Raw genomic sequence first — 26437 nt, 5'->3', positions numbered from 1 at the left:
CACAATCTTTACATCTTTTAATCAACTGTTTAAAAAATGATTTAGTGCTGCAAGGATTTTAACCTTCAAATGGCTGAACCACCATGGTGATTTTTTTCAGCTGGATGCCTCCACCTTCTTTTCTGCACTTGCTCTTCCATTCAACCCCAAAATTCACAATCTTTGAGTGAGAGCTCTGCCACTCCTTGCATCTGTTCCAATTGCTTGCAAGTCATTGCCTCCTCCCAGGCCCACCAGAGTGGATCTCCTCGGAGTGCTGTGCATCAAGCATGTTAGGAAATTCACTCTGTGCCCATACCCTGCCCAAAAAGGATTGATGCCTATGGCATCAGACAGTACGACCCTGGGTATTTACCATCCCTCCAGATAATGGCCAACTGCAATGGACAGTGTGGGATGGCAGGAGCAGTTCATATTAAGTTTCAAATGTGCAATAATTTTGGTTCACATCTGGCATTGTTGGGACCACCATAGGCTGTTATATCGTGGAGCTGTGTGAACCAGCCAGCACACAGCTACTTGGTGACACTGCTTAGTGGTCCTAAAAGTCCTTACAGCAAGGCTAGCAGCATCAAAAAAAAAAAAAAAAAAAAAAAAAAAAAAAGGGTCACAGGTATTTCCATTTGAATACATGACTCTCCAAACACCACCCAGTGGCATTTTTATCTTGCCCAAATGATGTTGGCCAATTAGCAGTTTCAGAGCACAAGGCTTCCTCTAGTACATTTTGTTCAAGCCAGATGCAGAGGGAGACAGGTTGCCTTGCATCCAGGAGCTACACAGCCAAGTGCTCACCAGGGGTTGGCTCCTACATTTGGAGGTGATCTAGATGGAGACTGTGGTGTGACTGTAAGTCAGTCTTTTCTACCAAAGATGGTCCATGATGTGCAACAGACTTCCATTGTCTGAGAGGAGGAACATGAATGTGAAAAAAGTCCTAACCTCAAAATTAGAGCAGACCAGTCTTCAGTGGGAAAACACCTGATTCCCAGAGCTTGCATACTGAGAAGCTACTTTATAAGGAGATGGTCCCCTCCTAGAATTAGTGTCCTATCTCCAGGACATTGACCTCACACAGAAGTTTTCATCTTCTTGGCAGAAGTGGGATTCAGTCATCTTTCACATGCCACACACTCACCCCAAACCAAATGTGTCAGTGGAAGAGCGCATTGTTGCTGCTCAATGCATGGGAGCTCAGCCAGGTCCTCGTGCTTACATCCTCTGACTGCCTGTAAAATAATCCAGCAGACAGAAGCTGAGGATTAGCGCATTCCTACCTTGTGATTAGCAAGGGACATTATCTGCAAAATGCAGGCATTTGAGATGGTAAATACTATGCAGATTATTTGGTAGGTCAGTGGGTTATTGAAGAAAATATATTTGGAGATTAAGTGTTGAAATAACTGACCACACCATCAATGTGTAACTTTTACTTTCAGCTAAGAAACCATTTCATGATATAAACCCTCAATGAATGTTTGGCTTCTGAGTGAAGCATCTTCCTTGCACCCCTATATGCCCTTAAGCTTCACTAAGCCTGTGAGTGTGGATGCAACTTATGAGGGGCAAGAGGGAAACCACATCTCACTCACATCAGTGACTTTTTTTAGAATAGAGGAAGAAAAGAAAAAACAAACAAACAAACAAACAAAAAACAAACATAGGACTGCGCTTTTTAGGAGGGATGCTTTATTGTTACAGGGCATCATTTGGCAATTTCTTCTAATGATTGAAAATGTACAGTAGGAACTACACAAAACGGTGGTTGATGTTGAATGTAAACATGAATATGAACACTCACAGAGGTCTACCAGAACTGAGCATAGCAAGCTCCTCCCCTGCTACCTCCTTCCAATGCTCATCTTGATGTTTCCTTCAGTCTCATCCTACCTTTTTCCTTCTCTGGCTTTCCCTTCTTGAAATATAACTATACCCATTGCCATTCTTCTCATTCTTATCTCTCTGGGATTAAATATTCAGAGGTTAAAGTAATCCTGAAGTCTGCCTACATGGCGAGCCTTCTCCTGCCTTCTCTTCCATCCGTCCACTCACTGGCACTTCATTCATATTGCCTGAATTGGCCCCTTTTCCCTAGTGCATAATATACTTTTTTTGTGCTGTACTGTTTCTGTCAACCCACTCTTTATCAGACCCATCACCCTACTCTGATGCTTTCTGAGCCCTTAGGAAACTGGCTGGGGACCCCCCCCATCTCATAGAAATCAGAAAAATTTGTCTTCTTTATGTGTTGGTGTTGGGGCTGAGTTCACCCATCCATCCAACTTTGAGTGGTCCAGACCTTTCCAATGCAGGACTTTGAAAGCACACTTCCCTTGGTCTTTCCTTTCCTGACAGATTTGAGGATGAGACAATTTAGCAATCAGCATTAACATAATGCAGCAGTTCATGTTCAGCCCAGCAATGCTCTAGTCTGGGCTCTCTCCTGGGTCACTGGAGTACTCCCCAGATGACTGCTGCTAACAGCTGCAAATCCACAAGCTTGGGAGTGCAGGGGGATCTTCCTCCCCAAATTTTACATGTCTGCAGTCAGGCTTGGTATTCGGCCCTTTCAGCCAGGCAGACCCATACATCTAGTCAGAGGAATCACACTCTCCATCTCTCTTCAGAGGCTGCTGCTGGCCCAGGTATATTCTTCTGTATGAAGCCAGCCTCCGGTGACCTTGAGGCAAGTTTTGTGACATAAGTAGCATTTAATTTTTTCTTCACTCTTTTCCTTCTTGTGCACTGCTTGACTTTCCAAGATCTGGCAGTAGCTCCTAGGATCACAGAGCAGGCAGAACAGTTAGTTTGGCCTCTTCTGTATCTGTCAGCAGATGCCAGTGGACTGAGTTAGTGTCCCACAGCCCAAGCTTTTCCAGCTTGCTTCCTGTTAGGCATAACATCAACAGATGACAGTTCACTAGTGCCCCTCTGTGATTTGGCAGCTCTTCATACCTAGCAGGACCTGATCCCCTAGCCTCTTGCAAAAGATATTTCACCATCTTGGACATTATTTCCAAAACACACAGATGACGGACAGGATGGAAACATGCTCACAGCAAGCCCAGGTGTGAATTCAGAGTGCATCAACCTCTGCACACTTCAGCAACAACACACTCATGTGCTTCATGCTGCAAGATTCTTGGAGAGTAGCCAGAGGCCTTGCAATTCTTTCTTTAGTGAAATTGTGGTACTTTGCCCCACTTAGAGAAGCCCCTAAACTAGTGCCATTGTCATGTGTTAGTCAACTCTAAGAATGGCTTTATTGAGCTTGGCTGCTTTGTTACTTGTGATACTTTTGAATAATAGGTCACAGGGAAATTAGACCATCACTCCAGAATGACCAGGCTATTTGGTATTCGGCCAACATGAGGAAGGCTTTTTGTTTGATTTTGTGTAGATATAGTCTGTGATGTGTTTCAGTTTCAACATCAGTGTTGATGGCAAACTAAAATAAAATACTAGCCCTTCCTTCTACTTTCTCAAACCCTAAGCAGCCTTCTTTTTAGCATCTCTGTAGCACCTGAGAAATCATCATTCTGATATCTCAAAATACAAGCACATGCATCAACGATACCTCTCTCAGAGGATCATAATCATTAAGAGCTTTCCCCTTGTCTTCTTCTAGAAATAATCGACATTTCTCTGTGAATGGAGCACGTCCAAATTTCTAACCAGCAGGTGCTATGAAACATATGCCCCTAAACAACATGGGCTGGCCACCCCTAGCCTCTGCTTAATCCTCCCATGGGTCACTTTCCCAGCACTGGGAAAGTCTCTCTGTCCTGCAATGCTTGGTGGAAGGATTAAGCCCTCCTTGAAGAGGATCTCCGTAGCTGTAAATAGTAGACAATGACTTCATAGAGCACGACTTAGTTTTATGGACAATAAACAAAAGTCATGTATGAGGGACCTAGAGGGATTGAAACAACCCGGGATGTTCCTTTGGGAGAGCTCCCAGATGGATACTTAGCCTATTTCTAAGCAACCATGGCTTTGGGAGAAACTCTAAGTGAACATTTGCTTTTGTAAAGGTTTTAGAAAGGTTTCTGGTCCTCAGGTGTGACTAAATTAAGGCAGAATCTTAATTGGGCAGAAACTGGCCTTGTGGGCTGCTTGATTTTGTGCAGATCGTGCAGTTCATACAAGCTAGTTAATGAGGCAATTTGAAAACACACCAAGTGGAAAAAAGCCCTCGTGTTCAAAAGTTCACATCACACTACCGTGTAATGTCTACAGAGCATTTCAAGGGCTGTAATACAGCAAAACTACATCCATGCTCATGCCCATGAGACTTGCCCTCATCTGGGGGATCAGCTTCCAATGCTTAGGCAGTTGAATATCTCTCTCTCATATTAATTTTCGGTCTGCTTTTTATAGCTTAGCAACGACTGCAAAGTTTGGTGGAGAGTCTGCGGTAATTGTGATATCTCATACCAGGGACAGAAGGGCCCACTCAAGGCATGTTCAGCACAGATTAAGTAGCAGGTGATTTGTGAACAAAGACGTGGGATCATTAATAATATCCAGTTCTCTAGCAAAATATAGTGTTCCGTATTCAAATTCTGTCGTCTTTTCATCTGATCTGCCTATTCAGTCAAGACTTGGCATTTCTCAAGCTCATATATATATTGCATGTTTTTACTTGCAAAAATATCCCTCATGCTGCTCTTGATCTTTAGACAAACCCCAAAATTTGTGTCTTACTCTATTCACAAAGAGCTGTAGTCAGCAATCTGCAAGAATTAAAATATTTGAATATTATACCAGACATAATAACCCCTCTAAGGTCAGGCAGCAGAACAGAATTAGCAGCTTGGAAGCACTTTGTATATAAGGGCACCTCTGACAAAGTCATCTGCTGGAGTGAGACCCATGAGCTAGGCTGAGCTAGTCAGACAGTTAAAAATGTACCAAAATGAAACCAACAAGGTCTGGATGTCTGGCTGGAAAATTTTTGTTTAACATGCAATGTTGTAACATCAGCTTGCAGTGATTTTGTACAACCCTTTCTTACCTGGAAAGCAAGTGTGTGATGATGCCCCTGCTAGGAAAGGCAAAATACCTTAATTGGCAGCTAGGAAGGGCTCACGCAGCACTAAATACGGAGAAAGAGACAGAATGAAAACTGCTGTCTCCTAGTGTGCATTTCAATGTATCATCCCGACATCACTAAGCACTGTAAAATGGTAGGATGCCAGACTGTACAATTGTCCATTTTAAGCAGAACATGGCCCAGAACTGGAAAATGACAAAATACATCTGAAAATGGTACAAAGAAAAATCCTTCAGGCAGAGAAAGGTTTTCTCTTAGCAGGTGGCAAACAAGAAACCTGAACTGTGATCTGCTTTTGTCCTGCTGATTCCTAGTTCTCCCAGTGTGTTACATATATTGCAGGGATCCATACTGGGGCACTGAAAGGATGGTAGAGGGCACAAGAAGACATTCGCTTTGTAATGTTATGCTGCAGTGGCTTTAGTTGCTGTGGGAGGGCGGTTTAAAAGAGCCTACTTTCTACCAGGTCCTTGGTGCCCTCAAGGACTGTTTCTAGCCATGGATCTCAAAGAGTTTAGGAAAAGCACTTATTATTTAATCAGTTCTGAGACAGAGAGAAAAGGTGGCTATGCTATGTCCCCGAGCACTCACACAGCAGACCCATGAACTTGGCTCTTTGTGCAGGTCAGCCCAGGCTCCAGGATAGGAGGCAGCCAAATAAAGTCTGAGCTTCCAGGCACATAGCACTTACAAATGTATGTCCCATAGGCCCAGTGATTGCTGTGACCTCACTTCAGCACTGAAATCACCACCACCGGCATCATCTGTGATGTTCACTACCATGTATTTCTGCATGGCCCTTTAAGTCTGCTGAGAGCTCCCAGGATGAAAACACAAGTTCCTTTTACTGAGTTAGTTAAGGGAAGTGTCACAGTGTTGTACAGGATCCCCAGAGCATGTCTACATTTCCATGGGAGATCTATCAGAGGAGACAAGGAAGGGTTGCAATGTTGGGAGTGTCCAGCTCCTTAGGACAAGACGCACCCTTGGAGACATGCAGTTCTATGGCCCAAAGCTTTCCTGCCCAGCTGGCCAGAGGGCTGGTGAGGTCTACAATATGGTGGGAAAAAAATGGAAAAAAGTGCAATGTAGATTCAGCTGTGTTCAGCTGCTGAGTTTGGAGCTAGAAAGAGCTCCTTTACAGCACATTGCAGCAGCAAAACCCAGCTCTGACAGACAGCCTGTGGGGCAATGTGCGGTCCTGAGGGCCCTGGGTAATGCAGCTTCCACTCTCTTGCAGAGAGAAAAGAAGAAAATAAATGTCCTAGCAGCTTTTGCTATTGCTAGCAGAAAACCTTTCTTAGTGTTCATCCTAAAAATTCCATAACGTAGAAATTCCAAACATTGCAAACATAAAAAACTTATATGTTTTGGTGCAATTCTAATCTGATCAAATCCTGCTCCTGTCAAATACTATTAGGTTAAATTTTTCTCATTACCATGTCCAACCAGTGACCCAAACAGATGAGTTTGTCAGTCATCTCTGTAGGAAGGATGAAGCTGAGAGGTGGGCACATTATCTTCCACACTGAGGCAGTGCAAAGACATGAGTCACCTCTTCAAGGACGCACCTATCCACAAGGGTCTGCACAAGCCCATCTCCTTCCAGGGCTTCAAAAGCTCATCCCTAACCAATGGGAGTCATGGAGGGTCAACTCGAGGCTGCTGGTTCCACTGCTCTGCTCACTCTAGTGCTATTGGACGGGAACAAAAGGAGTCACTGGCCTGACAGACAGTGTCGGGACTCCTGAGAGATTTAAGGGATTAAGCAAAGAAAGAAAAAAGGGATTTCCCATGTGTTTGCCATAGGCACTCATGCTCCTTGTGTTGTGCACTGTGCTCACACGCACACACACAAAAGCCTACCTTTATGTGCACATCTGTCCACTCACACTTGTACACGAAGGGATGAAAGGGAGTCCCCCGGACAGGCAGAACTGTCTGGCTTTTATGGCTTCTGCCCTCGAGCATGCAAAATGTCTGGGTTGTGAGTTGATGCTGGGAAAATACACAAGGCTATTTCCCTTTGATGCAATGGGAACTAGAGAAATGTAGGCTCTGATAGCAAGGAAGGCTGCCAGCATGGAAAGAAAGACAGGAAAGTATGGGGTCTGTTTCCCAGAATGATTGCATTGAGTTTACGTGGAAAGGATTTGGTAGCAGGGGGGCTGCAGGGGTGGCCTCTGTGAGAAGAGTCCAGCAGCTGCACCATGTTAGATAAGGGCCAGCTCCAGCCAGCTCCAAAGGGACCTGCTGCTGGCCAGAGCCAAGCCAATGAGTGTTCTTGGCTGTGCCTCTGTGAGAGCAAATTTAATAATATAAATAAATAAATAAATAAATGCTGTACAACAGCAGCTGGGGGATAGGAGTGAGAAAAGGTCAAGAGAACCAGACCTACAGCCACCAAGGTCAGTGCAGCAGGAGGGCAGGAGGTGCTCCATGCACAGAGCAGAAGATCCCCTGTGGTGTGTGGAGAGGCCCCTGGTGGAGCAGGCTGTCCCCCTGCAGCCCATGGGTCTCACATGGAGCCCCATGCTGCAGCCCGTCGAGGAGCCCCCGGTGGAGCAGGTGGATGTGGCCTGGAGGAGGCTGCGGCCCATGGAGAGCCCCCACAGGAACAGGCCCCAGGCCAGAGCTGCAGCCCATGGAGAGGAGCCCATGCAGGAACAGGGGATCTGAGGGGAGCTGCCATCCACAGGGGACCCAGGTTGGAACAGTTTGCTCCTGATGGATGGACCCGGTGGTATGGAGCCATGTGGGAGCTGTTCTTGAAGAGCTGCTGCTTGTGGGAAGCCCACACAAGACCAGTTCAGGAAGGACGAAATCTTGTGGGAGGGACCCCACGTTGGAGCAGGGGCAGAGAGTGACCATGGAGGCGTGGCAGATTTGAAGCATATAGACTAACCACAACCCCCATTCTCCGTACCCCTGCACCGCATATGGGGAGGATGTAGAAGCGGGTGGATGGGGCAAAGGTGTTTTTAGTTTGCCTTTTGTTTCTCACTACTCTCATCTGTCATTAGTTGGCAATAAATTTCATTAATCTCCCTATTCTGAGACTGTTTTTCCCATGATGATAATTGGTGAGTGATCTCCCTGTCCTTATCTCAACCCATGAGACTTTTTCATTGTATTTTCTTGTCCTGTTATTTTGAGGAGAGAGAGTGAGAGAGCAATGTGGTGGAGGTGAGCTGCCCACTGGTGTTAAAGCACCCCAAAGATCAAATTTACGATCCAAATAAGAAATTAGGGCAAGATTTTTGTTGGTGAGCAGCAGCACCAGTAGCCTGCACACATGAAATGGGGTGGAGCCCATGGCCAGCACACCAGGGCAACCCAACACCACTGCTGCAAGAAACCTCTGCCACAGGCAAAGCCTTGTGAGCTCTGACACTAAATACAGAATTCACCTCTAACACTGTATGAAACAGTGCAGGGAATCTCTGAACAGATGAATCCATCGGCGAGAGCAGATGTCTGGGGGAAGGCAACTCAAGCACCCTGCTTGTTTCCATCATTGCTGGCCCTGCTGGATGGATGGTGAGGTTAAGATTATTTACAACTGTTGCTTAGAGCTGACAGGTCTTCCCAGCAATGCTGTCTTCCCTGATCAAATTTCAGTTGGTGGGAGCTGGAAGCACAAAGCAGCTCTGGGAACCAGTCCTCGTGCACGGCCCATTATACTGTGCTGCCTCCCAACGGTATCTTCATGCCCCTCTGTCGTGTGTCCTTCTGCTGCGTGTTGGAGATGACGTCAGAAAATTATATCCTGTGCTCTGCCCTGAAGTGTTGGCAGCTGCAGAACTGTCCTGCTGTGGGGTTGCTGAGCAGGGGAGGTGCAGGAGAAATGGGCCAAAGTGACTTCTCTCCATAGCTGGTACCCTGGGATTTCCTTTTCATCCTACAATCTTTAGGGTGCAATTAATGCAACCACTTACGGGTGTCAAATCAGCAACAAGGGCTCTCCCAGAGCCATTTATTATCCAATATTGTTCCCAGCAAACCAACTTTTACTGCACCTGCTTATCCTACAACAAGTTTTGATGAAGATCCCCATGTTTCTATGGGATGTGCCTCAGGCCTAGGCATCCTCCAGGGAAAAGTGAGATGTGGGGTGAGGAAAACAGCAGAAGACACTCAGCTCATTGGGGGCAGGAGTCTCTGCCATTTCCATCTGTTTGTTTAACATGCAAAGTAATGACCCTGGGAATTGGCTGAGAATTCTACAGCATATTGATCAAGTGCAATCTCAGCATTTGAGCTGGATATCAGGATATATTAGTGCAAATAGCCTCTCTGGCTGCCATGACCAATTTGGGACTAACTGATGAGTCATTTGCAACCTCTTGAAAAGTGATGTTTGGCAGTTGTTGAAATAAGCACATTTGCTTTAACATGAGCATTTCAGGACAAGCATAGTCAACCACAGGTCCCATAAGGCAGTGGTATCTCTATCCTTGGTTGTTTTCAAATTCTAGAAGGACAAGGCCCTGAGAAACAAAATCTAGCTTTAAAACTGGCTTTGCTTTGGGCAGGAGATTGGACTGGAGACCTCCTGAGGTCTCTGCCAACGTGAATTAATCTGTGGTTATAAAATGATTGATTAGCTCACAAGCATTCTTCAGGTATGAGTGGGCAGGAAAGAAAAAAATATTGGGAGTAATGGTTCATACCCCAGTTTGTGATGCCATTCAAAGGGACCTCTACTGACTGGGCAATGGAACAGGAATGTCATTAACAGGAATATTGTGCAGTTCAACCAAGGAATCTGGGGAGAAATAACCCCATGCAGCAATGCAGAGTGAGGGCAGGCCAACTACAAAGCAGTATGCAGAAAAAGATACTTCATCTGGCATCCTCTATTCAACTCTCAGCTCCCCAATACAAGAGAGATATGGACATATTAAGTCAAAGCTCTTTGGTATTTGCCCATGATAACATCTGGACTGAGATTTCTGTACTGGAAGCAACTGAGTGCTTCATGTTTCTCCTTTACAGAGCCACCTGCTCATTCACAGGTTTTACCACATGTTCTGGATATACACTGAAGGGGGCTTGGATGCTGAGCAGCAGTAGCTGCAGGACTATCCTTGTTTTTGTGTAATAGCAGGTATCTTTTTCAGCAAATATATCTTCACCCTGCATTGATCATTTCTGGACAAATAAACAATCTGATCCACATGTTTTCTGCTTGGGACCCGACAGCTCCTTAGACCAGTAGGAAAATACCTGGTCCAATCTGCTGTCCAGCACCTTCACCATGCATTTCCAGCCTCCTGTCTGGCTCACAGCTGCAGCTAGAGGCTGATGTCCGTCAGGGTGGAACCATAGTGGTTCAACATCTTCTGGGACCATTGAGAGGCTCGACCACATGACATTGACATGCCTGACTCCAGACCAGCCTCTCTCCAGTATGTGGTGATGAACTCAGCATTAGACAGGATACTTTCCACACTGGCCAAATTTTAGAAACCCTCACGTCAGTGTCTCCTGACAGCCCAGCCTCCCCTTGGTACAGCTCCCTGCAGGGCACTTGTCAGATCCATCAGCCCCTTGGGGAAGTCTCAGATACTTGGGACCACTGTGAATGGCTTTAGGTGCTTCCATGTAGGGAGCTGAATCCCTCCCTCTGTGTCCACAAAGAATGATAAATTAATGCATGCACTTCTGCAGCCCAGGGTATCTTCAGGTGTGAAAGTCCTTCTGTGCTATGCAGTAAGAAGTCTCTTGTTTTCTTACAAAATCCCTCTTTTTCAAGACTCACTCTCCCTGGATTATTGGATCATTCCGACGCATCGAATTCCCCTGGGGACTGATGCAGGGGCAGCAAGAATGATGCCACATGGTTTCCCACCCCTCACATTGTTCTCTCTCCTTTGCAGGTCCCTCGCATTAGGCCAGCAGTACAGCTCCCTGGGGTCCCAGCCCATCCTCTGCGGCTCCATCCCTGGCCTCGTCCCAAAGCAGCTCCGCTTCTGCCGGAACTACATAGAAATCATGCCCAGCGTGGCAGAGGGGGTGAAGCTGGGCATCCAGGAGTGCCAGCACCAGTTCCGAGGCCGCCGCTGGAACTGCACCACCATTGATGACAGCCTGGCAATCTTTGGGCCTGTCCTGGACAAAGGTAAACAGCAAAGTCGTGGGCTTGGGGGAGATGCAACTGCCATGGCAGAGAGAGCTGTCTCCTTTCCATTTGGTTTTCAGCCAAAACACACCCTGAACATCCTGCTGGGAACACGTTGAGACTGTTGGAAAAGATTCTGATGTCTTAGCTTTCAACCCTAATTTCTCCAGTTTCTTTCTTCCATAGAACAAAATGATTTTCCCTCTCCTCTCTCCAAACACAAGTGCTTGCTCCTCCTCATCATTTCCTCCTGAAAGGCCACCTTTCCAGATGCACAGATTGGGAACACTGGAAACATGTTGATGAGGCACAATAAGGTTGGAAATCCCAGTGAGGTCTGGGCGTTACACTGAGAAAAGTGAGATATTGGGCACCAAGATAGCTAGGCACCTATCTAGCTGCAGAAAAATGCAGTCTGAAAGGAGACTTCTGGAAGACTTTGTTGTGAGAACCAAACTAGAAATGTCTTTCTGAAGGTGACTGCTCAAATGCAAGAGGGGAGGTATGAAAGCCAGGATGTCCATCGCATGCCTTCTCTTGACTCCATACTGAGGGACAAGCGACATTGTCAGCTTGGTTTCATAGCTTCGTAAATACAACCAAAATCATTTCTAAAGTTTAGCTTCATTGGTGTCAATACACCCTGAATTACTACAATTCAGTGAAGTCCATATATTCAAAGAATTCATGTATTCAAATAAATTATTCTTACAGTGCTACTTTGGAAAGGGGAACCTCATGGTACAGCCTTTTAAGAAGCTGGAGAAATTAGGGTTGAAAGCTAGGACTTTAGACTACTTCCTAATAGCCTCCTGCAGTGTCACATAACTGTGAATCTTTACTACAAACTTACAATGTTCTGCATGTAAATAGTTTATGTTTTTTTTTTTCAAGATTCAACCTTCCAATAACAGTGCAGTTTCCTGCAATATCAGTAGCATATTTCAAAGAAAATGACTCATCTGGATTAAAATAAGAATCTTTATTGAAATGAGGATTGTGAAGTCACATTAGAGTGCTAATAGGGACCACGAGATTCAATTTCTATGTGCTTTACCAGGATGATTTTGGGATAACTGCTATATTAACAATCAAGCAATTTGTCACCAAGGCTTGTCACACTCAAACTTGCTACCTAATAAATACATGTCCTAAACTTCAGCACTTGCAAGATCAGAAATTCTTAACTTCCCCTAAAACTACCATAAAAATTTTAAGCATGTTATGAAAGAACTATTATAGCATTCAGGCACTGAAAAATCTCTCACCACCATTTCTGTCATCGTTAAAGCACTAAAAATTTGGATTTGAACCATCCTCCCTTTAATGAGCAAACTGAACTTTGAATTTATGAAGAATATTTTAAGATTCTTTCAGCTGCAGGGACTAGAGCAAAACCTCATATGCTAACATGCCTCGACATTTCCATGCAGTCCAAGCTGACAAAATAAAATATCACCTATAGCTCTGAAACTCTTCTGACAGAAGAAAAAATATTGAGCATATTTGCTATACAGCTTTCCCAATCAACCCATAATGTATCAATAGTCTTCTAGATTGTATTGCTAGGAATTAGCTTGAAAAACATATTAATTCTCACGTCTTACTAACATGTAAGTAGAACAGTTAAAAATAAACAATATCATCCAGAAATCATGATACATCAAAGTCCAAGCCACTTGATTGTGGTTATTATTTACATTTTTAAAATGTGCTAATGTCTTTTCACTGCTGCCTTGATAATTAATGAGCAGAGAAGGGTTTGGATTCATTTCATCTATGTACCAATGAGTAACCTTAAGTAGTACTTAGCAGTTCCCAAGGTTTGCAGCATGAGTAGCTGTAGGGAAAAATGCAATGTTTTCAGCCATTTTTCTCAGCTGAATTAAGAGCTAATGTTGGCAATAAAAATGTTTCTGTCCTGCCAATAGAACACATTGGCTGTGATGAACCTGGGGACCAACATTGCTTGTCCCTGCTGAGGGGGCCGTGGAAGAGGTTGCTGGACACATCTGGTTTGTTCATAACATCACTGTCTCCTGGGCTGTAGTCCCACCTTCCCTAGCTGCAGAAACAACAAAATCAAGAGTTGTAAGCCCATAACCCAGAATCAAGATCTACAACCCCCACCTGTGTTTTACACCCAGCCAGGCCCTGAGCACCTGTAGTGATTATCGCCGCATTCAACTTGTTGGCTTTCAGGTAACCACAGTCCTAGCCAGGACACACAGAGGGGTGTAGCCCCACAAATTAAGAACCATTAATTAATAGTAAAGCTCAAACTAAGATCACAATAATTATTGCAGTTTGCACTGCACACTAGACCAATAGACATCAAATAAAAGCCCAAAATAGCCCATATTTAAGCTATGATAACTATCTGGATGGAATCACTTCTAAGTATCAGAGTGACATTTAGGTTAATCTCATTTATTTCTCCCTTTGGTAGACTGAAAAAAAATTGGTATTATAGAAAAAAAAACTTCAAAGGTGTATTTCTCACTATAGTAGCACAGAAAATCATGTCTAATACAGGTTGAAAAGAAATTGGGGATAATTCCATTTTAAAGGAACTATGAAAATATTAATTACAGTTGCTTCCATTTGATCAAACTTAGTCTAAAGAGCAGAACAGTGCAGGAAAACAAGGGAGCCACGTGCTGCAGCTCAGCTGCACAGACCCCTCTTATGGCACACAGGTTGAAGCCTCCTCTTGGTTGCTCTTGCCTTTGCCTCCCTCTGGGCACATCATTCAAGCGCTGGCATCCATCCTTGAAACAGTCAGGGGGATTCCTGCCCCTGCATCTTCTCACAGCCTCGCATCACATCCCCATTTCACTTCTCATTCCAGCTGAACCATAGGACTCTAATCTCCTTCTGCAGTCTCTTGTGTGGCTTCACACAAATTCATTGCCATTACAGCACAGCAGAAACCTTGGGGGCTGAAATGATCCTGTTCATGGGCTGCTGAGCACCAACCTCTGCTGAGGGCTCTGCCTTGAACAACCTGGTTTCCACCCATGTGCCACTGCCCTACCCAAAATTCCAGCTCACAGGGGCAGCAGTAGCTGGCAAGCCTTAGATTTCCTCAGGCCACTGATTATCTTCCTTAGAGTTTTCTTTTTTGCATGTCTTTTTTTTCTAACCTGGGCCACGAAAAAGAAAAAGAAAGAGAAAAAGAAAAGAAAAGAAAAGAAAAGAAAAGAAAAGAAAAGAAAAGAAAAGAAAAGAAAAGAAAAGAAAAGAAAAGAAAAGAAAAGAAAAGAAAAGAAAAGAAAAGAAAAGAAAGGAAAAGAAAAGAAAAGAAAAAGAAAAAAACAACCCCAGAATCTGGGGTAAGATGGTAAGATCATGTTTTTACAAGCAAATTCTCCAGCATGATTTATACTGCAGGTGTGCAGTCTGGGGCAGCTTTAGGACAAAGAGGGAAGAAAAACCTGATTCCCTCTCTCTCTTTTCTCTCTCTCTTTTTTTCTTAAAATAAGGTCAGTTTTTGTTAAAAGACAATGTCTGTTCCAGCCAAGTCCTACACCAAAGCCAACAGCCACGTGACTCACTGCCATGCTGGGACAGCAAGCAATAATTCCCTGTGTTAGCGATGAAATCTGGGATTTTGGCTGAAGCACAGTGCCCAAAAGGAGCCTCTTGTGAGCGCAAGGGGCGGGATGGCACCACAGGCACCTGGTGACCATCTCCAGGACAGAGGAGAGGCTGCGGGCAGGGCTGGGCCTGCAGGACCAAGCTCAGCAGGAGCCTCAGCGGCCTCGCCTGCTTCTCCACCTCTTGCACACCAGGGGATCCGCTCTTCCCCCATCTCCTCATGAAGCAGCCGCCCTTTGCTCGCTCTCAGTCTCCAGGAGGATGCCGACAGCTCTCCAGAGGGTGCTCCTCAGCTCTGAGGCAGGCTCAAGCCTGCTGCGGGTTCCACCGGTCCTTCACTTGCCGTGCGCGGCCGTGAGGAGCGTGACGGCGGCCGGGCCAGGTGCAGAAAAGCAGCTGGGCCCGGGCTGCCTTCGGGGTCCTTGTGAGTTCGGCTAAGCCCCTGACACGAGCTGTGAAAAGGCAGGCAGACCGCACCAAGATAACCCATGGCTTTTCTCAGCCATGACACTTGCAGTCATTTGCATCTAAACAGGGGTGTGTGGGATCAGGGGCCGTCTTGATATAAACTCAACAGCTTAAAGGGAGGGGGAGGGAAAGGAGAGAGGGAGAGAGAAAAATAAGCTTATACTGATGAGAAAGAGCTAAGCTTCCTCCCCTACTGTGAGGCAGGGCGAGTGATACCATCCCAGCACTGCAGTCGTTTCAAATTGCTGCACCATTCACACGCCCTTTAGCCATTCTGATCCGGTGGCGGGGGGCTGGGGAGAGCCATCAATAGGGATTTCCCAGCCCGGCTGGCGGGATTGGAGGGTGACGGCAGGACAGGGGAACATTGCCCCGTTGCTACGAGGTGCTCCTGGGGAATGCCAGTGCTCTGTGCCGTGGGTACGCTGGCCGGCGGAAACATTCTGCATTATGCTGGTAATACAGTGTGACACCGCGGGAACAATGGCAAATTGAGTGTCCCAGCAGGTAACGGGCCTGGCTGGGAGACAGTCGCAGTGGTGCACTGTCAAGATCGCTCTAATCCTCCCTCGCGAGCCCCTCCCCTGGTTCTGGGAACTCTGCTCCCTCATTTCATCTCTGGGAAATTCTCCCGGCTCCTCGCCCAGACCCAGGGGAGAATTTCTAGGCGACGCATTTGTGTTTGCAGCTCGCTCCCTGCCACCCCCTCCCTGCCCCAACACCATTTGCAGGGGCTGGCTTGGAGGGGTTGGGGTCGGTGGCCATCGAGTGGCCCCTGGTGCATGCTGTGCCACTGCCCGGTGAGCACGGTGCAGCCCAGCTGAGCTCATGGGGACTGTCCACAGCACCGACACAGCCACTGTCACACAGCCCGCTGTCCCAGTGACATGCTCTTTAACGAGAGACCTTCGAAACACGCAGTGGCTCTTCAGCCTGTGCCCGTTGCTTTCCCCTACCCTCAGGGTGCAAAGCAAAGCCACGTCAGCAAGCAGAGTGGTTGGTGTCCTCCCCCTCTGTCCTCAAGCTGTCCTGGTTTGAGGCCAGAAGGGCTCACGAGCTCATCTAATCTGATCTGCTTTAGATCACAGGCCACCCAAATAGCCTTTGTCAGGCTGAAAAATTTGAGTTAGATCAGTGATTTTCAACCTGTGGCCCACAGCCCCCAGTGGTCCCCCTATGAGCAGCAATAAAAAATAACTAAGGAAAACAGGCTTTGCCTTGACAGACAGAGGCTGGACCTGTACTGGCATATTGGAGGCAGGAATGTCAAGGAGAGAAGAATTTCAGTAAAAAAAAGTGAAAACTATGGCACAATCCCACCAGCAAAGACAGGATTGAGCAGCCCTGATTTAGGACTATGTTTGGCATCATTGATAAGAGTTCCCAACGTCAGATCAGAGACATGTTTCTTTGTCTGGCACATACCCATGAGTTGCCTCTTTCTAGTGCCTACAAGAGGTGAAATTAGATTTGCTTGAGAGGTTTGATTTTTGGATGCTCCAGGAGCTAGATTGCACCTCAGCAGTGAAAACTACAGGCCAAGGAGCAAAAACTGGCACAACCAATACCTCCCCAGGGCAGGAGGCAAGAGCATGACCCCTGCTCTGGGAAGACGGGACGGTGTCCAGAGTCTTGAGTCAGGGAAAAATTCTGTTTTCATCCCACATCCATTGAATACTGCCCTGATAACTTAGGCAAGTTACACCCATGAGTCACCTGGAAATGTCTCCTGCAGTGTACCCGAGGCACCATGCACCAGAAGCAGTACTTGGAATATCCCAGTCACTGACTATCCACCTTGATCACAACTCCACTCTCCTGTACATTGGGCCACTCGGTCTCTGAGCTGCTTAGATAGCATCCAAACATCCCTATTGCTTCCCTTTCCTACCCCACACAATGCAGAAGATAGGGCTAGAAGCTATATTTGAGGACAAGATGAAATGTAAATGAGCAGAAGGAAAGACACTTTGAAGGAGATAAAAAGAATTTATGAAAAAGTGCTAAATTAGCTGCATAAATTCACAGAGGAAGAAGACAAAGGCCTTGTGCAGAGAGTGCAAGCAGAGAAAATGGCCATCAAGGGCTGCCGAATTTTGCCTTGGGCCATTCCAGCTTTCTCAGGAAGAGAAAGGCACTTCCACTATATCCATTGGAGATGTTTTGAGACAACCTTATCCCAGAGGGAGAAGCTCTCATCTTTATGAGATGCCATGGGTGGTTAAAGCACACCAGTGTCATTCACCAGGGTGCTGTACCTATGCAGACTTTGACCCACTAGGAAGTAAGGTTCAACCATAGATGCTTTGAACCAGTGTGACCAAAAAATGTCCCTAAGGAAAAAAATTGAGAATGAGATATTACTTCCAAAATGCAAAAACATCTCTAGCAGAGCCCCGTAGCTGAGCATCCAGGTCACTAAAGCAAGACCCCAGACTCTCAAGTCCAGGGAGCAAAGTTTCATGTCACAGTCCTCAGCTGGGCACAACCATTTGCTTCTCCTCACTATGCCGGAGAGAGGAATCAAACACAGGAATAAATGCAGAGATGGGTAGACAGTCTGATGAGTGAGCAGGCAACATGTTATGGAAAAAATAAACAAATGTTGAAACATAGTAAAATGTCAGGTTTGCTCTGAAAAAAAATACCATGAAATAAATGCAAGAACCATAAAAGGCTACTTGAAGTAAAAACCAATGTGAGCTCAGGAACAAAGGATCTAAATTGACTGGGCTTAAAAAAAAACTGATTCAGGTTGAAAATTCAAAGAAGTTAGACCTTTGCCTGCTTTAAAAGGGCTATCAGTCAGAGCACCAGCATGAGGTGGCATTAAATTCAAAGAACACATGGTAGGAAAATGCCACCATTTATTTGTACACTTAAGAGCAGACAAGGGCATCCCCTTTTCCATTGTCTAAAGCTAGATCTAGGTCTTCAGTGTTTTTGGTGGCCTCTCCCTGTTCTCTTCATTCATTCTTCAGACAACGCACTCACCTCTGCCTCAGCAGCACAGTTGCATGAGGGATGCAGGGAAGTCAGTCCTGAAGTTCTCCATGACCAGGTCTTGACTGAATAGCTGTGAGATCTCTTTTCCAGAAAATGCTCTGCAGTTTGGACCAAGAACAGACAAAGAGAACCTCAACAGGGCTATATTCATTTATAGTATTTTTTCTTTGGTGCTTCTAACATCTCGTAAGTTTTGTCTGGTAGCAGGAAGCTAGGAAAATCTGTCTTGATTGCTTCATGCCAGCTACTGCTTTGGGTGTGCTATTCGGGAGAGCCACCCACACTGCCATCTAAGGGGTGCACTTCAATATTGGGCTTTGCTCATTTCTGCCCAGAACAACTCATCGTAATCAGATTGTCCTCATGTTTCTGGAACCCATCACTGGGTGAGGAAGGAATGGCTGTGATGCTCAGACAGTGCAGTGCAGCATGCAGGACTGCTGGAGAGGTTTCAGAGCACAAAGAATGGCAGCAGCTTCTTGGCTTCAGGCACCTGATGTGAGCTTGCAGGCTTCAGGCACAGAGCAGGCAGTTTTGGTGCTGGGGGCCCAGAGCTGAACACAGGACTCCAGGTGGGATCTCACGAGAGCAGAGCAGAGGGGCACAATCCCCTCCCTCGCCCTGCTGCCCACGCTGCTTTTGGTGCAGCCAGGGTACGGGTGGCTTTCTGGGCTGCAAGCACACATTGCCAGCTCACATCGAGCTTCTCGTCCACCAACACACCCCAGCTCCTTGTCCTCAGGGCTGCTCTCAATCCATTCTCCACCCAGCCTGTGGTTGTGCTTGGGATTGCCCCAACCAAAGTGCAGGGCCATGGGTTCACACAGCCCCATCTCTCAGGCCTGTCCAGGTCCCTCTGGATGGCATCCATCCCTTCCCTCCAGTGTGTCAGCCGCACCACACAGACTGGTGTCATTGGCAAACTTGCTGAGGGTGTGCTCAATCTCACTGTCCAGTTCTGAGCCAACAAGCTGAAGCATCAAGTCAATGTAAACATTTTTATGGGTTTTGGTGTCTTTCCCATACCCATGTGCATTTTGGCTGCCGTCATCCAAAGTCCACGTCCTTTCTGGATTAAGACCCCACAGAACAACCGGAGAAGGGGAGGTCTTGAAAGTCCCCCTGCCGTGGCAACGGTTGGAAGAGGTGATGGACAGAGATGCTACAGTTCATTAAACCCCCTGCACCTTCATCTTCATGTGGATTCCGGGTATATCTTTGTTCTTCTGAAACATTTCCTCTCTCTTAGCACAGAGAATCTACACATGCTGCCCTTCCTAGCTCCCAGCTCACTCGGGCATCCTGGACATTTTATTTAACCTTTTATTCAGCATTCAGTGCTTTCAGGAGTTCTCTAGCTTTGTCCCTGTCAAAATTTATTCACTGTGACTGCGTACATGGAGAATGCCAATAGTTACAGACTCAGAATTTCGCCTCCTTTGTCACACTTGAGCTTCATCTGCTTTGATTTCCTCCAGGATTGTTTACTAATTAATGAGCAACTGCAAGGTTTTCTTCACACCCTCAGCTGGTTTTAGTCTACTACAGAGCCAGGTGGGTTAAATGTGTGTAGGTGAACAGTTAACCACTCTACAAAGGCATTTCAGCCTGGAAAGATACTCTGACACGTGAAGCTGAAGCAGAAGTGACTCAGCCAGGCCCAGCATCTCATCTTGAGCTCTCAGCCTGCCCCATCCTGTTGTCTGTCCCCCACCAGGAGGTGAATAAACCTCTGCTGTTACTCTCATGGCAGGCTGGACACCTCGACAGTCTCTTGCTGCCTGCAAAAGGTCAGAAGGGACCTCATCCAGGAACTCATTTTCTGGGTGAGAAAGTCCAAGCTTAATTCTGAAATATAAGTTAAAATGGGGACAGTGTATCCAAGCCACAGTGTGTGAGGAGGGCCCCAGTCTGCAGCCCCACAGTCTGTCTTTGCTCACAGCTGCTTGGGCTGGTGTGCAGCATCTCTGGGACAGCTTTGGTGCCATCATGCATGGAATTCAGTGGTGACAGGAAGGTTTTTTGGTGGCTAATAGCATCCACTGCTGTACGGTCACTTCGTTTAGTCTAGATTAATTTAACTATAATCACTAGTGCTTAGGCTTTGTTCATCTATTCTGTATCATCTGTATCTGCCTTTTCTCCATTTCAGCATGTAGAGAAGTTACTTCATCTCTCCTTGGGCGAATTCCAGGCACTGAGTCCCTTAGTCCTCTTTGGGTTTCCAGACCAGAAACAATCCCAGAATGGAATAACAGAATGGTTTGGGTTGGAAGGGACCCTAAAGCTCAAGTTCCCACCCACTGGGAACTGGTATTAGGCAGTTTATTAGTGGCAGGGAGACCTCCCACTAGACCAGGGTATTTATTAATTACTCCAGTAACTCTTTCATGAGGCCCTTTAAGCTCTCACGGTCATTTTGTTTAAGCAGGGTCCCCTGTGCTGGATCACATACCTCACTTGTGATACACAGAGCTGGAGCCACGCTTCTCTCCTAACTGCTGCTCCTGCCTACGTGTTTCAAAAAGCAATGCCAGCCAGCAGCACTGTATTCAAAAATATTCATTGCAAAATGAGTAAAATAGTGTTTAGTGACTTAATGAGATTTGGAAGACACTGGAGAATGTTGGGAAGGAAAAAAAAAAAAAAAAAAGTGCTACCATGACAGATAATCCCATGGGCTCTCTTTATTCCCAGCCACGCGAGAGTCTGCCTTTGTCCATGCCATCGCATCAGCCGGTGTGGCCTTCGCTGTGACCCGCTCCTGTGCCGAGGGCACGTCCACGATCTGCGGCTGTGATTCCCACCACAAAGGGCCTCCAGGAGACGGCTGGAAATGGGGGGGATGCAGCGAGGATGCCGACTTTGGTGTACTGGTGTCCCGGGAATTCGCAGATGCTCGAGAGAACCGGCCAGACGCCCGCTCGGCCATGAACAGACACAATAACGAGGCCGGCAGGACGGTGAGTGCTCGGCGGGCCCAGTGGAGGCCATCCATGCCTGCAAGGATGGCCCAGTCTGGCTCCAGAACTGGACCGCAACAGTGCCCAAGCAGGAGCTTTCTAGGGGTGTTTCCAGGGCACAGCATTTCCACTCTCTGTAGGTGCAGGTTTCTTAACCTGAAGGTGGAGGTTAAGGAGAGCTAAAGCACACCTCATGCCCAGCACAACCAGCCCCAGCCTGGGGACTCGGGCTGTAAGCAGGCACCTGTGCCGCTGTCTGCTCGAGGCCATTTGCAAACTGAGTGTGTTTTAACCACATTAGCTTGAGACCTTGCTTAGAGCAAACTCTCGAGATCACTGTTCCATAATACAGTAGACAGAAGTGGAAGGGCAAGAGCTCAAATCTCTAACTTGTGTTAAATGATTTGAGTTTCCTGTTTAAAAAATAAAAAATAAATTAAAAAAGAAAAAAAAAAAAAACAGGTCTAACAATTTCAATAAAAATCAGTGATCATGTTGCACCACATGGATGAGATTTCTGGGGAAGAGAGTGTATAATTACCCTAGATTCACAATTTCATTCCTTTTCTAGTGCAAACCAGTACACTCAGGGCAAAAAATGAAGGGTTGTTAGCAAAGCCATGACAAGGGGGTCAGTCCACATCTGGGTGTCAGAGACATCCTCCAGCCCTCAACTGCTCTGGGTTCTCATTGTCCAACATATAGGACAGGGAGGATCCCAACACTTCTCTTGAAAGGATCAGACTTTGGCATTAGATTGAGGATTAGAGAAGCTGCCCACCTTAGCAGTGTTTTTTCCAGTGCTACATATCTAGCTAGAGATATTTCTGCCACGTGCCAGAGCTCCCATGCATTAACTGCTACCCTACACCTTCCAGACCAAGCTCAGATGTTTGAATCCAGGTAGCAGAGGCAGGTGATTCAAAACCAGCTCGCGGCACTGTAATCCACTGCTGACTGCCTGTTTTCTCTCCCCTGGACAGACCATTCTGGACCACATGCACCTGAAGTGCAAGTGCCATGGTCTCTCGGGAAGCTGCGAAGTCAAGACCTGCTGGTGGGCCCAGCCTGACTTTCGGGCCATTGGTGACTACCTGAAGGATAAATATGACAGTGCTTCTGAGATGGTGGTTGAAAAGCACCGGGAATCTCGGGGATGGGTAGAAACTCTTAGGGCCAAGTATGCTCTTTTCAAGCCACCGACAGAGCGGGATCTGGTCTACTATGAGAACTCCCCCAATTTTTGCGAGCCCAACCCAGAGACAGGATCCTTTGGGACAAGGGACAGAACATGCAACGTCACCTCGCATGGGATCGACGGCTGTGACTTGCTGTGCTGTGGTCGTGGCCATAACACCAGAACTGAGAAACGGAAGGAGAAGTGTCACTGCATCTTCCACTGGTGCTGCTACGTGAGTTGCCAGGAGTGCATACGTGTCTATGACGTCCACACCTGCAAGTAAACACAGGCAGGTTTCCAACTGTTGGGAGGTTGCTACAGAGCAGGGCCAGGGGGTCACCAGCCCTGGGATCAGCCTCTACATGGTGGCCTCACACTTCAGAGGATGGCACAAAAAAATCCTAGTGCTCTTGGCCAATTTGGTCGGAGCAGACACCCTCCTACCACCAGCCGCAGCGCTGCCGAGAGGACTCACAGCATCACCCAGCCTCACCCACACAAGACACTTCGAGGCTAGACCCGACACCGCAGACACATGAGATCACTTATCTGCTGACTTTTCTCATGCTGCTTGGCATGAGAGGCTGTCTGGGGAGAAGCAGGGGCAGAGCAGAGACACAACAGGCCCGCACAGCCACGGCCATCGGTGTGCTGTAACGCAACACGCACAGCTTTCAGCTCTGACCTCCTCTGCAGGTCTGGCCCACCTAGATGTTCATGCAGGGTTTCAAGTGGAAATGAATTTAACACAGTGAAAGGAGAACAACTCCATGTTCCCCCACCTGCTGGCATGGGCTGGCCTGGCCTCAGCAGCTGTGGCGAGGAGCAGGGAAGGAGCCAACCCCCAACAGCCAGGCCCCTTCTTTCCAGCTCTAGGTTATGCTGGAGAAACAAACCTGAGTACACACACAGCCTTACAGCCAGTCTCCCCTTCACTCGCTCTGCTCCCCATGCTCCAAAGCCACCTCCCCAAATTCCCCTGAGGAGCACAGCAGGAAACCAGAATCCAGAGATGCTCCTCCAGCATTTGGCCCAAGTCCCAGGGAAGAGCAGGGCCCGTGTGGTAAAGCTGCAATCTCTCACGCAGGGTCACACCACTGCTCCAGCGTGCTCTTTGCCGTGCAGCTGCTGAGAAGATTTTTAAGGTTTTGCTGCCATGTTTCCAGGGCAGCCAAAGATGTGATCTGGGCAGGTGCACACCGCTGATGCACCCATTTACCACGCATTCCCTAGTATGACTTTTTATGTTCCAGAGTGAGCTCAGAGCACCTCCCTGATAACAGGGTGTCTGCCAGGCTAGCTGCTACACCAGCTTTCAGCATGAACAATGGATGAGGAGACAGAAGCTATAGCAAGAAGAAATGCCTGCCCAAGCCTTCTTGCCTTCTCCCATCTGACAGACTTGTTCAAACCACTTCATCCAGCATGAGAGGCAAGGGCAGATGGGGAAGGGAGACTTTTATCCATCTGCATAGAATAGTCACAATCCCAGGCACAGCCTCTCCTTCCCTTGGGATTTAAGTTATCAGCAACTCATTCATGATGGGACCACGTCAAGCACAGAGGCTCCATGCCATTAGCAGGGATTTGGGCCCCACGTGTGGCCGCACACATCCCATAACCCATCCCAGTGCAGAAGAACCAGCATTTGTCCCTCTTCCCACTCACCAGTGCTCCTTGACCCCATTGTCCCTTGCTTTGGGCTCATGTTTTCATAGTGTATTGACATTGAAATTAAAAAACAAAACAAAACAAAAATTCTCTTTTTCCTGGCAGGCTCTTCCAATATAAGGGGACCCACATAACCATGTTCCCATGCCAATTCTCATGTGTCAGTGGTTTAACACAGAAGTTGCAAAAAATGTCTAAAACTCTATAGCTGTGTCTTCTACTCCACTCATTTCTTTGTCCACAGGAAGGAGTAGTAGATTGTCCTGCAAAGAGCAATAAAATGATGGAAGACCCCTCATATAAAGAGCACAGTACATGGCGCTGACACTCACACCTGTGATCGGACCAAAATTCTTAGTCCCTCCTCTGTAGAGCATGATGAAGAGCTACTGGGTTTGAACGCCCTGATAAGCATTAGTTTTCTAAAATTAAAGATCACAGCAGAGCTCTAAGAAACCTCCACGTTCCAGAAATCAGCCATCTTCTGACATGCATTCTATTTAACGTATATATTAAATTCTACGTCTGGAAAGACTCCAAGTACCTGACTTTAAACAAAACTCCTTTTGTGTTGGTTTTTTGTTGTTGTTGTTTTTGTTTTTAATCGAGAAAAGGTATTTAATATTAAATAGAACATTTATTGCCTTGTAATTATTTTACTGTAGCCAGGTATTCTAGCACTGAATGGAAGATCTTTTTCCATCAATCTGCTGTATCCAAAGTTTTGTATAAAGTTGTAGAGGTTGATTTTTTTTTATTTTATATTCAGAAAAATTCTCTTTTTATAAGCATTATTTATTATACAATGTATATACTTGAGTTAACTAAGATTATATATTATATAAATATATATATTTGGAGAAAAATATATTTCAACTTGCATTTTTTTGTGGTACATCATTAAAGAGAAGGTTAAAAATAAAATGCACTTGCCAGCTCGTATGGTTTGCCTTTTAAGGTGCTTTAGATTCTGCCTAATGACATCCACAGGAGTGGTGGCTGCTCACCCTGTTACACACAGGGACAGTCACATGAATGCAAGACAATGATGGCAAAATACAGCCAGTGACGAGATTTTAGAGCTGACTACTAAGGTCTTTATTTATAGAGGGACTTCCCATAATCCCATAATGCGCATACACCACTAGGTTACTAGATTAAAATAGCCTTTAACCTTCAAATTTTCCCCCCACTAAAGCAGTTGCAGGCTGTCACTGAATCACCTTTAGGACAGACTGATACCCACAGTTTGTCACTTACTTAAAACATCTTTTCCTGTGCATGAATAATTGTGTGGGTGTTTCTACAACATCTCCCACACCTTATTAGTACTTTTAAGTGCATGCAATTTTCAAAAGCAGCGGCCTAAATTCCCTATTTTAAGGCTTAAAAAAAGATGATAATAAATCTGTATTTCTATACTGATCCCCAATTTATAAACAAAGCAAACACATTCACCTTCTTGCAGTGTGCTATTTGCTTCTTGCATAGTGCTGCTTGTGGATTACCAATTCCTAGCCCTGTTTCACTGCACCACACTGGACACAGCACAATTCTGTGAGGGCCACCTCCTCCAGCACAGCAGCAGTGATACCTTCGGAATTACACAAGCATCAGCAAGGCACGGTTACAATCCACACAACTGGGAAGTCTGCCCTTGTCAGGCTTTTTGCGCTTAACAGCTTTATGAGTGGAAGCTTTGTCCATCATCCCATCCCTTTCCCCACACCATTCTCCCTCTCAAAAAGACACCCCAACACTTCCAAACATTTTTGCCTTTGCCTAGCAGCTCAGTTTGTAAGACAGTCACATTTCTGCAAGGTTCATGGGGAAAAAAAAAAAGCCACAACATCAGGATAAGGTAGGCAATGAAGAATTTGGCCAGTACTGTTCAAAGCAATGTAGTTCTCACAGTAAAGCCACTCTTGCCCAGGCACAGCATCTAAAACAAAATGTGATAGGACTCATTCTCTTTCGCCACCTGCAGGAAACTCCTTAGATGGAGACCCACACAACAGGCTGTGCCCATCAGTTCTTCCTGGTTTTCCAACGTGGCCTTCTTCAAGTGATAAATCACACATGTACACATACATGCATCTTTGGGATTTCCTCAGCAGTGCAAGGTTCAGAAAACTAAAACGGACTGATTGGTTTAAAATGGTCTTCTTGGCCAACTCCTTTAGGACTACCTGTGGTCAAGCTATCCAGACTTTGGGATCTATTCAGTCCATCGATACTCAGGCACAAACTCTTTAGCATCCCTCTGGCAGCAGCAGCCCTGGAATCATTTTCTTATCTTCATCAGCACTCTACATATACACCTCTGTTTGACTAACGCCAAAGACACAGATGTCCCCCAGACCATCACA

The 26437-nt window shown here is 46.3% G+C and overlaps 1 protein-coding gene across 1 annotated transcript in view; it reads left to right on the top strand.

Annotated features, from left to right (window-relative positions):
* WNT3 (Wnt family member 3) overlaps nucleotides 1-22680 on the top strand; it is a gene marked incomplete at both ends in the record, with an annotated part of 48519 nt that extends 25839 nt beyond the window's left edge. Inside the window, 3 exons of the mRNA XM_082779343.1 lie at nucleotides 10939-11180; nucleotides 20952-21217; nucleotides 22201-22680. Coding sequence (XP_082635469.1) covers nucleotides 10939-11180; nucleotides 20952-21217; nucleotides 22201-22680 — 988 coding nt within the window. The remainder of the gene's footprint in view (nucleotides 1-10938; nucleotides 11181-20951; nucleotides 21218-22200) is intronic.
* Between the last annotated feature and the right edge of the window lie 3757 nt (nucleotides 22681-26437).

This window comes from Aythya marila (genome assembly GCF_965140915.1).
Source record: "Aythya marila genome assembly, chromosome: 25".
Classification (NCBI taxonomy): domain Eukaryota; kingdom Metazoa; phylum Chordata; class Aves; order Anseriformes; family Anatidae; genus Aythya; species Aythya marila.
Note: the sequence above shows the minus strand (reverse complement) of the source record. Positions and strands in the feature narration are given on the sequence as shown.